We start from the raw sequence: 13,601 nt of genomic DNA on the forward strand, positions 1-13,601 counted from the left end.
AATTATTAACATTTAACTGTATATTGTGATTTGAGTGAAAGCTTCCAGAGCAGAGTGGTAGACCATTTGACCACTGATACCTATTTTGTCTTATGACATTGATTCCAATCTCCACTGTTAACAGCTCTGCCTGCCTGTGGTTCTTGATTCCACTCATTCTTCTATCCTTTTCTTTCCTGTCTACTAAGTTTCATTCCTGAGCTAACTATGCTCTAATGATCTTGTACAGTTCATTGTTCTAGAACAATCCTGGCTGGTGTTAATATTCACCTTATCAATATATTATTTACTTGAAAGTTTAACTGGAGAAGTGAGTGAGTTCTGTTACAGGCTCAAAGGATGGCTAAGGGCCTGGCCTTTTCTTTTTTAATATTTTTGAATTTTGTTTCACATTTCCTGACTCAGTCCAGATCTTCTACTTTATCCTGTAAGAGCAACCAGCAGTGGTACCTGGGCATCACCTCGTTCTTATCTCAGAGTTGTGGGGATTGAGGTTCATATGACCCATCAGTCCTTTGGACTACTTATTTCTGTGTCTTTGACAGAAAAGGACCAATGATGGCATCTTAGATGGCTGCTGCTTGCAAAGTCTTAAGACTCCAGCTGTTCCTCACCATTGGAGGGTGTAGAACATTCTTTTTTGTGGGCCCTGCATGCCATTTGACCTTAATGTCTCCCACAGCTAATGGCTCTGAGGCCCAATGACCTGGTTTATTCTCTCAGCACACCTTTTCCTAAGGCCTCTGGACTCATTCTTAAGAGCGAGGGCCTGCAATTCGCCTTCTAGGGGAGCAAGAGGAAGAGTTCCAGTATAGACAAACTTGCTCGGGTGACTTGCTCAGCCTGACTTATGTTTTGGGACCCATTGCTTTGTAACTCTGGACCAACCAGTACATATCTATGTGGCTGTGTGGTGGAGGATGAGGGTCTCTTGTGGTGGTCTTCCTGTGCCTCTCACCAAGCCAGGAACATAAGAATGAGGTAGGAAAGTGAGACTTCCAGAAAGCTAAGAATCTGGGGCTCTGACCCCAGGAATACAGCAGTTTGGTGGGTGGATACTGGGTCTACCCAGGACAGATGTCCCAAAGCTCCAAAGGAGCTAGACAGACACACAGTCCTTAACCCCCAACAGTGGTGTCCAGTCCACCCTGGTTCCTCAGGGGACAGTACAAATGCTGTTGAAAATCAGGTCCTCACCTGATGGCCAAATCAAGGAGGGAGAGCATTCTAGAGCTGAATGCCTGTTAACTTTGAATATCTGCCTTCTTCAGCTCTATTCTCACGGAAGAATAAGATAGCTCTGAACCATCCAACAAGAGACCTCAGTTCACACATGGGGGCTGCCTGAGGGCCTGGGTCTGAGTGTGTGACAGGCTGTATGCGACAACACAACCACACAAAAATAGTGTATCTGCCGCCAGATGAGCTGTCAACTGCCTTGGGTGGGTGTCTGTGTGGAATTGACTGAAATGAGTGCCCAGGGACCCCGAGTTAGGCTGTCTAGTCGAAAGACAAATGAGCTTTTGAAAGAAAATAACTTATAGGTCTCTCCAGAGTAGAAAAAAAAATCAGTATGTGCATAATGGAAAGAGAAAAAAATGAGGCATAAACCCAAAAAGCCCAATGGGGGGACAAAGCTCCCCAGATCCCACTACCCAAAGATTACTGCTTTCAATAATTTACCATGTCCTCCCAAAGATTTCCCCTTGCTCCAAATTACATTTTTAGAAAAGGGGGGGGGGAAATAAATAGCTAATGAATCCATTAGCAGGTACTTGTGAAATAGGCAGGCTCGGAAGGCCTCTTGTCAGGGAAAGGCAGAGAGAGGCACGCAGCTAATTCCCATTTGGTCGTGGGAAGATTAGTTTATTCTGCTTAGCTCAAACCAGAACTAATGGCCTGAAGTGTTTCTCCATATTTGGGCAAAGCCACCTGGCCGTTGGCAGGGGAACCGCTTGCCAAGCCTGGGCTGCAGGCGCAGACAAAGCTCTCAGCCTCCCGCTCGGCTCATCTGCTGCTTTTTGTCATTCATCAAGTGTGGCAGGTGCAGGAGCTCCTGGCAGACACAGCAGACAGGGCCGCTGCGATCAGGGCCCACTCCAGCCTCTGGGCCTGCTCCTTACCCCCTCGCTTCTGGGAGGCACAGCCTCTTCCATTCCCGGGTGCCCATTCCAGGCAGGGACCTGCAGACAAAGAGGGGGTCTGTGTGTGCTCCCTGGTGACAGGGCTGCCCCCAAGCCTGCCTGTATGCATACAGTATGTGTCTGGTCTGGTGACTCCGATGGGAAGATTCTGTTTATGGTTTTCTTATGGCTATAATTTAATTATGGGTAACGAGTCATCTGTCAACATCCCTCCCACCTGTGTGCTTCTTCACCTGCACCCTTGGGAAGGGCTGGTTTGGTGCAATCTGGGTATCATCTGAGCCAGCCTGCAGCTGGCCTGATAGCTCTGTGGCCAGCTGCTAGTCAGGGGTGAGTGGGATGCTCTGGCATCACCAGGAGGCTGCTGAGACTGGGTGATGCTTGGCCTTGGGCCAGGCTTCGGTGCTGTTGCTTCAAGGAGGAGGAAGAGGAAGAACTGAGATGACTTTTCTTGGCCCATAAACTTTGCCCTGCCTCTACAGCCGGGGCCCTTCACAGCATGACCTGTGGGCAGGGAGGAAAACAAAGAGAGGAAGAGGAAGACTGGAGAAGGAAAATGGAGTGAGAACCTAGAAGGAGATTGGAACAAATGAGACTTGTGGGGAAAACAGACCCAACTAAGGGACCCAGGAGGCAACTCTGGTGGCCTAGTGGTTAAGATTTTGTGCTGCCAACCTAAAGATAGGCAGTTCGAATCCACCAGCAGCTCCATAGGAGAAAGTCGGACAGTCTCCTCTCACATGATTTACAGTTTCTTACAACCCACCAAAAGTTCAGCTATGAGTCTATTCCAGCTTAATGACACATAACAGTAAGATCAAGGGCCCCAAGAAGACTTTTCAAAGACTTCTTGGTATCTGTGGGTCTCTCAGCAGCGTTGTGCAATTGCCATTGTTAAGTGCTGTTGAATGGGCTCTGACTGAACCCTGTTCAGTCCTGCACGAGTCTCACAATCTCCGTAGAGCCTGATCATTGCTGTCGTTGTGTCAACCCATCTCATTGAGGGTCTCTGTCTCCCTCATTGACCTTCTCTTTCTCCAAGCACGGTGCCCTTCTTCAGGGACTGGCCCCTTATGATAACATGGCCCAAGTGTGGGAGACAGAATCTTACCATCTGTCCTCCAAAGGAGTATTGTAGTTACACTACGTTTCCGCCTTTTCTTGGCCCCGAGTCTAGGGAGCCCCTGGGGCTACAGGTGGTCAAGCTCCAGCGGACTCCAAGTCAGCTCAGCTGACACAAGCCTTGCCTGTGGTCATGGAGAAGATCACTACAAATGGGACCTGCTCAGTAGGAGAATCTGGGGTTGGGGTAGGGAGACTTGGTTTCCTCTGCTTGTGACTTCTGAGGAAGGCCTGCCTTTATAATGGAACCACAACCAGGATTCAACCAGAGGAGGAACAGAGGGCGCCCCTGCCAAGCTGCCGAGTTGCCGAGTCATGAAGTGGCCTTTCTCTGTCATAGTAGACGAGGGGATACTGCAGTAACAAAAGAATAGGTGCCCTCAAGTCAGCTCCAACTCATAGCAAAACCTTGTTCCTGTAGTTTGGGTCAAAGTTTACAGGTGTATCGGTTTTCCATTAAAACATTCCATTTCTTGACATTGATTGCAATCTTGGTATAGTAGCACTCGTCTCAATACTGGGAAAAAAGAAGAAGGAATGGTAGCTGGAAAATATGGCCTGGATGACAGAAATGAATCTGGATATCACTTAATAAAATTACAATCAATGATTATTTATTCATTGTAAATATTTTTTTTAAAAAAAAACCATAAACAGCTACTATGCTCACGAATCTCACCTGTTGGGCTACATAGGACTCAGAGTGACCACATCTGTGGAAGGAGACATTGGAGAAGCTCAAGATTAGCAGTCAAAACAAAGTCAAGGGCTGACGGTGGAATAAACTTTGAATTACTCATATGCAGTTTCAAATGTAAGGTGAAGAAAATGAAAACAAGTCCATGTAAACAAAAATATGACCTTGGGTCTGTCCTAACAGAATTTAAAAACCATCTCAAGAATATCTGTGATACTTTGAAAACTAAGAACCAGAAGACCAGACAAGTTATGCCATAACATCAGGGATATCATCCATGGAGAAAGTAAAAGACAAGGAAGAAAGAAATGGTCAAAACAATGTTAAAAGAGACTCAGAAACTTGCACTGGAATGAAAAGAAGTCAAAAGAGGGGCAAAGAATGCTGAAGTTAGAGAACTGAATGGGAGATTTCAAAGGGCAGCTCGAGAAAGCAAAGTAAATATTATAATTAAATGTGCAAAGAGCTGGAGGTAAAAAATCAAGATAAGATCACACTTAGCACTTCTCAAGTTGAAAGAACTGAAGAATAAATGCAAACCTTGAATTGTAATACTAAAAGATTCTACTGGCAAAATATTAAATTATGCAAAAACATCAAAAGAAGATAACAAGAATACACAGAGTTATTGGGTATTAAAATTGTCAAAAAGAATTGTCGACACTGGACCATTTCAGGAAGTAAGATATGATCATGAACCAATAGTAGTACTGAAGGAGGAAGTCTAAGCTGCTTTGGTTAAAAAAAGAAAAGAAAAAGCCCCAGTAATTAATGGAATACCAACTGAGGTATTTCAAGAAACAGATGTTGGCCTGAAGAAGCTCACCAGTCTATGCCATGAAATTTGGAAGACATTTTCCTGGCCAACTGATTAGAAGAGATCCATTCTGTTCCCATTCCGAAAAAAGGTGTGGAAATTATCAAACAATATCAGGATGGATGGTGAAGAGATTGAAATTGTTTACAGCTTTAGTTTGCTTGGCTCCCTAGTCAACACTCTTGACACCAGAAGCCAGGAAATTAAAAAACGTATTGCCATGGGAAAGTCTGCTGTTAGAGACCTCTCCAAAGCACTGAAGAGCAATGGTGTCTCTCTAGAGACTAAGGTGCATCTGATACAGGCCATGGTCTTTGCTTTCACTTGCTATGCATCAGAGAGTTGGACAATGACTAGGGAGGATAGAAGGAGAGTTGATGCCTTTGAGCTGTGGTGCTGGGGAAGAGTAATGAATGTACCATGGACTGCTAAGAAGACAAACAGGTTCATCCTGGAGAGGGTTAAACCAGGTCCCTCCTTGGAGGCAAGGATTCTGAGACTTCGTCTGACATACTTTGAACATGTTGTAAGGAGGGACCAGTCCTTGGAGAGGGACATCATTCTTGGGAGGGTTGAAGGACAGCACAGGAGGGGAAGACCCTCTATGAGGTGGATTGATTCAGTGACTGGGGTAATCAGGATGGGTGTGTCAGAGGCAGTGTGATTGGCACAGGACCGAGCAGGGTTTAGGGCTGTTGTACATATAGGGTCACTATGAGTCGCAAGGGACTCAATGGCACATTACAACAGCGACAACAAGAATATTGTTAATGTCACATGCAAGCAATAGCTTGCTGAAGGTAATTTTTAAATGGCTGGAACAATGCATAGACAGGGAACTGACAAATTCAAGTTGGATTTAAAAGAGGCCATGACATGAGGAATATCATTACTGGTAATAGATGGGTCTTGACAAAGTATACAAGAAAGATGTTGACTTGTGTTTTATTGACTACGAAAAGGCATTTGACTCTTTGGATCAAAACTAATTGTGAATAAATAGCAATGAGAAAAATAAGAATCTCAGAATACTTAATTATGCTCATCAGAATACTATACATAGACCAAGAAGCTGTTAAACAAACAAGGAAATACTTGATAGTTTGAAATCTAGAATGGTGTCCATCACGCTTGTATCCTTTCTCCATTCCTACTCGAACTGTGTGCTCAGCAAATAGAGAAGCTGGATTATATGAAGAAGAATGTGACATCAGGATTGGAGGAAGACCCATCAACAATCTGCTTATGCAGATGACACAACCTTGCTTGCAGAAAATGAAGAAGATTTGAAACTCTTACTGTAGAAGCCTTCAATATGGCTTCAATATCAAGAAAACAAAACTCGCCCGGCCCTGCTCCTGAGCAGCCTTTCAGCGAGGTCCAAGTTTTACCTTCATGAACCACGAAATAGCAAATGTAATTGGGTGAAAGTTGGACTGACCTTGGGCGCTTCAGCCTTCTTGTGGGGCTATCGAATCAAACAACACAATGAAGATGTTTTAGAGTATAAACGAAGAAATGGATTGGAGTAAACTACTGAAAGATAGTTCCATACAGAGATTACATCAGTTCCTCTGGACTCGGTAATCTTGCGATTGTAAATGAGAAAGAAAAGAGTTGTATATAGATATAGATTGTAATTTTTTGTGTGTTATATTGTTAAATGAACAAATAAAAATACTTCAGAAAAAAAAGAAAAAGAAAACAAAACTCCTCACAACTGGACCAATAAGTAACATCATGGAGAAAAGACTGAAGTTGTCAATGATACTTGGATCCACAATGAAACCTGTGGTAGCAACAGTCAGTACATTAAAAGACATGTGCAATGGTGCCACTCTTGTAGGATGGGACTGACATCAGGGTTGGGGTAAGACTGAGAAAAACTGGATAAATTATGTATACTGCATGGAAACAGATGAGGGAGAGAACAATTTAAAAGTGATATATGATAGGGTATTATGGTTATCACAAGAGTCCAGAATTAAGGTTGCATAGTAGAGTGTACTCAGGGCTGGGGGTCTGAGGGTATGGGGGGATTGTATACCAATTAAAGAATTTTTCTTTTACTTTTCAAAGACAGGAGAGAACCGGGGGGAAGGGTTGGGCAGGGAGAAAAGTGCAACAATGAATGAATGGAAATTCAAAATCTTTGTAAATGTTCATTAAAAATTAATAAAATAAAATTTTAAAAATATTAAAAAAATATTTGCAATTGGAAAAATCTCCTGCCAAGGACCTCTCCAAAGTGCTAAAGAGCAATGATGTTAGTTTAAGGACTAAGGTGCTTCTGATCCAAGCCATGTTCCCCTCCTCACCCACCAATTACTTGCCTTGTTTTGGAAATTTAGACAGTGGATAAGGATTACAGAAGAAGAATCAATACCTTTGAATTGTGGTACTGGAGAAGAGTACCAAATAGCCCATGAACTTCCAAAAGAACAAACAAGTCTATTGGGGAGAAAAGTGCAACCAGAGTGCTCCTGAGAGGCAAGGATGGTGAAACTTCATCTCAGGCACGATGTTAGGAGGGGCCAGTCCTTGAAAAGAGAAAGATGAAGAGTCAGAGGAAGAAAGACCCTCGACAAGATGGATTGACACGGAGACTGTAACAATGGACTCAGCCGTACCAGAGCTCCTGAGGACGGTGAGGCATAGGGCAAGGCTCAGACTGGTTGTTCACACTGTGAATCAGTGTCAACTCACTGGCACCACACAACGTAACAAGGGAGCTCTGGTGGCGTCATCCTTGGGAAGTTGTGCTGCTAACCCCAAGGCCACATCTCTCTGGAGTTCAAATCCACCCAAAGCTCTTTGGGACAAAGCAGGGCAATCTCTTCCCTCACGCTAAAGGAAGGTCACTATGAGTTGCTTCTGATTTGATGGCAATGAGCTTGTGTTTGCTTATTGTAAACAGTGTCTCTAAGAAGCCCTAGCAGTGCAGTGTTCAAGCACTTGGCTACTAAATAAAAGGTCATCTGTATGAACCCGGCAAGTGCTCTACGGGAGGAAGATGAGGCTGCCTGCCCTCGGGAGGTTACAGCCCTAGAGACACTCTCTGGTGCTGCGGTGCTGCTCTGCTCCGCCCTATGAAGTTGATCTTAGTCAGAATCACCTTGGTGGCAATGGGTCTGGGATTTGGAGAATTCTAACTCTATGGGTGTTTCTATTTCCCTTTTCAGGAAATGGTTCCAAAAACAACCCCTGCTCAGAGACTTACCACGGGCCGTATCCTCAGTCAGAACCCGAGGTGGATGCCATGGTGAAGTTCATCCAAGCCCACGGGAAGATCAAGGCCCTGATCTCCATCCACAGCTACTCTCAGATGCTCATGTACCCGTATGGCTACATGCTGGAGCCTGTTCCAAACCAGAATGAGTTGGTAAAACTGGCTGATCAGGGTCGGGGGGAGGAGAGAGGAGGTCTCATCCTCAGAAAGCCCACATGTGCCAGGCTCAGGGTCCTGACCCACTCTACTGGGCGACAGGAGGTGCTGGGACGGGGAGAGGGGGAAAATGTTTAAACACTTGACTACTAAGCAAAAGGTTGATGGTTCAAACCCATCCCAATGTGCCTCAGAAGAGAGGTCCGGCACTCTGCTACAGCAGGTTCTCAGCCATGAAGGCCTTGAGGATTGCAGGGTGGCAGGGTTCACTCAGCAACTGGCCGGCTAGAGCATGACCAGTTTGCGGGAAGAACCCTTCTCTGTGAGTGGACTGTTGTTGTCATTGTTGTGTATACTTGAGTTTGAACCAACTCATAGCTGACTCTCCAGAGGCTTCTCAATCACACTGGAAGAGATTGCCCACTTTTCTCCCACAGAGCTTCTGGTGGATTTGAACCACGTGTCTTTGTGTTGGCAATATAATTCCTTACCTCTAAACCACCAGAGTTCCCTGTGAGGGAATTGAGAAGGTGGAAAACCAGCTACAAGGGTGCTCTTGGTGTCAAGTTCAAAGTAATAGGTGCTATGCTTCCTTTTCTTGAGATCCACTTGCATGTCTAACCTGCAGGACTCCCCAGTTCATGCCTCTGCCCAGCTAGGGAGGATGTGGGTGAGGATGCTTTTTTTTTTAGGACCTTTAACCCCCGGATCTCATCTTGCAGTACCACCTGGCCAAGCAGGCTGCGAAGGCGCTGTATGAGGTCCATGGGGTGGAGTACATCTTCGGCAGCATCAGTACCACCCTCTGTGAGTGAGCTTCCCCTGGCTCAGGCCCCTGGTCTACCTGGCAGATCCAGAATCTGAGTGAAAGCTAGACCCCCAGGCAGGCTGGGCCCACCACTGGGTGGCTGGGTGAATAGCTAGCTGAGGCTGGGGACCCCAGGCAGCTGCTTGTTGCAGTTTTACTATGTAGCTGCTAATAATTGCCCCGTTGCTAAATCCTCCTGGGACAAGACCTTAATCTGCTGCTCTCAAGGAACTTTCTCCCAGGGTGGGAGTGGGTTGTGTGGGTGAGGCTCAGCCTGGGTTGGGCAGGTGGCCCCAGGTGGGTGAGGATTTGTTCCTAGGACCCACTGTCCACTCAGGATGCCTCTATTCCCTGTGGCCACGGCCCATGCATCTTTTCCGGGCATTTGTTGGCCTGTTTTGTCCAGACGTGGCAAGCGGCATCACCGTTGACTGGGCCTATAAGAACGGCATCAAATATGCCTTCAGCTTCGAGCTCCGCGACACCGGGCGCTATGGCTTCCTGCTGCCAGCCTCACAGATTGTCCCCACTGCCCAGGAGACATGGATGGCTATCCGCACCATCATGGCACATACCCTGAATAACCCCTACTAAAGGCGTCACTTGAAACCCAAGTTATGTACCCCCTCCCCACACCTGCGGCCCTTGGGAAATAAAAGCACGTTTGTATAGCTTGTCCCTCTCTGTGCTGGCAGTCACCACTCAGAGTCAGCATGAGGTGGGGTGGGGGACATGCCTGCTGTCCCTTCGGGAGAGTGAGATACCAGATGCTGTCCACTCTGGCTCAGCGCCCCCTAGGACAGAGCAGGACTGCCCCATAGGGTCTCCAAGGCTGTAATCCTGAAGGTACATGGTTCAAATCCACCAGCTGCTCCATAGGAGAAGAATTGGCATTCTCCTCCCATGTCATTGCTGCCTTTGAAACCCTGCTGGAGGCGATGGGTCGAGTCCCACTTTATGGCACACAACAACAAGAACAACAACTACAATCACTGTTGTGGATGAAGGCTGCCTCATCTTTCTGCCATGCAGGAGATGGTGGGTAAGAGCTGCTGACTTTTTGAATGATTTAATGACTGCCACACTGAGACTTCTTGTGGGGGAAGCTCAGATTCTGGGGTACTCCCTGATCCCTGATCCACCTGCAGGGAGTGATGGTCTCCTTGACCATTTATTCTTTTGTAGGGTTCAACCCAGAGAAATATATTCCTACCTCTCGGTGGTGGTTCTCCCCCTTAGGGAAGAGATAGGCACACACAGACAGCACCCCTTGTCCTGCTGGATGGGGTACAGGGCCCATTGCAGAGGCCCGCTCACTCCAGACTTAAAGCAGATGAATCGCTGGTCTGTGGCTTATTCCTCCTGGGTGCCCTCCTAGGCCCATTTGGTCTGACACAGTCACAGTCACAGTCACAGCCGGAGTCAGGACAGCGAAGCCTCACACGCAGGAGGAACCATCCTTTTCCTCATCACAGCTGTCACTGCTATCTGACCAAGGTTCGTATTTTCCTCATATAATGCGCCCGTGTAAATGATATGCATACAATGTCCAGCATGGGAAACTGAGTCAGATATGGAGCTCTGGCCCCGTACATACTTCAGTCCTTCATCTAATAGAGGTTGTGTTGCTATTAGCTTCTGCAAGTCTGTTCCAACTCCTGGTAGCTCCACTCACAATAGAAGGAGACATTGCCCAGTCTTGTGCCATCCTGTGCTGGCGTGCTTGAGTTTTTTGTTGTGGTCACTGTGTGTTTTGAGTTTTCCAATGAAGGAGTTAATTTTTCATCACAACGTGGATTGGATTTAAGGCTGCTCAAAGGCGATGGCTTATTTTTGAATGAATATTCCTTGAATGGTGCAGCATTCTTTTGTCTGTTGCTGAACTGAACAACTTGGTGTTGCTGTGATGCTGCATACACTTCCATAGTCTTGTCAAATAGCATAATGGTTACCCATTATGTACAGTGTTTGGATGGGCTTCCAGACCAATTTATGCTGGGAAGCAGGAATGGCATCCACTTCCGGAAACTAGATACCTCTGGAAACTCTACAAACTCTCTAAACTCTATAAATGTACAGAAATGATGGTAGTTAGAGAACAGAGTTTGTCTTCTGTGCTAAACTTACTCTCAGTCGTATTGGACTTGACAACACTTAACCACTGCTAAATGAAACTAGTGCTGTTCTATCTGGAGGAACACTCTTCCACTTTGTACATCACTCCTTGTCAATGTGCCGTATGGAGTAACCTGGGTTACTGTGATGCTGAACCTTGTACCATTGAGGTGTCACATACCAGAATGGCTTCCCAATGTGGACAGTGTTTGGTGGAGCTCCCAGCTGTAAAACAGGTTTGGAAGCAGGAGTGGCATCCACTTTCTAACCACATGCCTCTGGAAACTCTATGAACTTGGAGAAAGGACAACAGTTACAGAAAGGCATTAGGTCTTTTGTTCATAGAGTTACTATGAGTTATGCTCGACTCAACAGCAATCAACAACAACACAACTACAACAACATGGGTTGAACTAGGTGGTGGAATGAGGGAATCAACAATGATCAAAACCAAGTAAGGCCCTATATTCAATATGGCACCTGAGCAGCCCATCACTGTGTTTAAGGAAGAGGTCCGGAGAATTGGTTCAAGGCACCCAAAAGGTGTGCAGACACCTCAGGGGACAGTTGTGGAGAGCTCTGGGCAGAGAAACAAGGGGCTGACAAGGGCGATGGTCTGAGGGAGAGACCAGAAGGCCAAGTCCAGGCCAAGCAGCGAGCGCCCACAGGTACCACAGGTACCACAGGTACCACAGGTACTGGCTAGGCAGGGATGCCAGAGCCAAGTAACAGCCTCGCTGCGTGAAAACACTGGGAGAGCCAGGATCACCCGGGCACGAGGAACTTGGTTTTCTTCTGAAACAGAGTCAGCACACAAGCAGGGTCTTCCCCCACCCCCTTTTCTGAGACTGAGTTTTTATAAACTAGACATGGTCTAAGGTAGTGCTAGAATTTCCAGATGCAGCTTTACGCTCTTAGCAGAAATAAGAGGTCATGGGCTAAGTTAGCATAAGCTATGGATAAATAAAGCAAGCTATACCTTCATACACTGGCGCCTGTGATGGTAACTTTTATGGTCTCTACACAAATATTTCTATTTAATCCTCAGGGGGAGGGTATTAAGCAGCTCATTTTTCAGATAAGGGAGCAAGATCTGGAGAGATTTCTCAAGGCCACACAGACAGAAAATCCGTCAGGGAGATATGGATGTGGGCTTATCTAACTCCAAAGCCACTGTGTCCCTGTTTACCCAATGTTGCTCTGTCAGACTCAGCAGAATCCCATGGGCAGCTGTGTAATTTAAAGATATTTGAATCCCCCTTCTAAACTGAAACATGATTTGTGGGGGTGCCCCCCACCCCCAGCTGCATTTTTATCACATCTGCACAAGAAGTTCTGGGACATCCTAAAGTCCTAAAGGTTACAACCTATTAAGTCTTGCTTTCAAGAATAACTGCTTGGGATTTTCTAGGGGATACGGGGGCTTTGGGGTGTGGTGTGGGGGCTTTGGGGTTCTCCCCCTGTGCCAGCACGCATTGGATCAGAGGTGGCTGCTGACTCAGAGAGACCCTGTGTATGAGACAAGGAGACCTGCCCAGTGCTGTTCTGGTCTCACAAACTCTGCTGTACTCAGATCCACTTTCTCAGCCATGTGTTAAATCCACATTGTTGAGGGTCTTCTTTTCTTTCCCTGGCTGTTGACTTTTCCAGAGACTGGACCCTTCTGACAATATGGCTAAAGCATATGCCTGAAGCTCCGCAGTCCTGCCTAGAAGCCTGTTCCAAACACCCTCTAAGCCTATGGAACCGGGATCTCCAGGGAGGGACCAGGTGAGCCAGGTGCCAAGTTGGAGAGAAATATGGGCCTAGAGGCAGCAGTATTTGGACTTTGATAAGCTGCCCTGCAAAAAGAATAAATGTTTATGGCACTCGCTGTGTGCCAGGCACTGCTCCAGGTGCCTTACATAATTCAACAACACACTGTCTGCTCCCAGCTTCCAGATGCAGCTGCCATGACCACTCTGATTTTCAAAGAGGTCAAGTAAGCTCACAGAGGGAAGGGACAGCTAAAGAATATCCAGCTACTAAGGGATGACACTGGGCTGGCTCTCGGCCCATCTGCCTCCAGGACTGGAATCCAGCACCAGGGTCCCTTGGGCCTAGGGGAGGAACTTGTTTGCACTGCCAGGTTGGCAGGACCCCTGTGCAGCTAATAGGCCCAAAAAGGCAGAACTGGAATGGCTGTCCAACGGGAGTCTTAAAAAAATGTGTTACAACAAGATAAACAACCCAATTAAAAAATGGCCATAGGATAATAAGAACAGACACTTCACCAAAGAAGACATTCAGATGGCAAACAAACACATGAAGAAGTGTTCAAAATCCCTAGCTCTGAGAGAGATGCAGATCAAAACAACTATGAGATATCATCTCACCCCAGAAAGAATAGCAAAATTCAACAGAACGGCAAACAACAAATGCTGGCAAGGTTGCAGGAAAACTGGAACATTTATTCACTGTTGGTGGGAGTGTAACATGGTGTAACCACTATGGAAGGCTGTATGGCACTTTCT

General features: G+C 46.4%; 1 protein-coding gene across 1 annotated transcript in view; it reads left to right on the forward strand.

The window, feature by feature from the left end:
• CPA5 (carboxypeptidase A5) overlaps positions 1-9,567 on the forward strand; it is a 34,109-nt gene extending 24,542 nt beyond the window's left edge. The window contains exons 9-11 of the mRNA XM_006887196.1: positions 7,963-8,162; positions 8,888-8,972; positions 9,380-9,567. Coding sequence (XP_006887258.1) covers positions 7,963-8,162; positions 8,888-8,972; positions 9,380-9,567 — 473 coding nt within the window. The remainder of the gene's footprint in view (positions 1-7,962; positions 8,163-8,887; positions 8,973-9,379) is intronic.
• The last annotated feature ends 4,034 nt before the right edge of the window (positions 9,568-13,601 follow it).

This window comes from Elephantulus edwardii, unplaced genomic scaffold (assembly GCF_000299155.1).
Source record: "Elephantulus edwardii isolate Elephantulus edwardi_28Jun2011 unplaced genomic scaffold, EleEdw1.0 scaffold00055, whole genome shotgun sequence".
Lineage (NCBI taxonomy): Eukaryota > Metazoa > Chordata > Mammalia > Macroscelidea > Macroscelididae > Elephantulus > Elephantulus edwardii.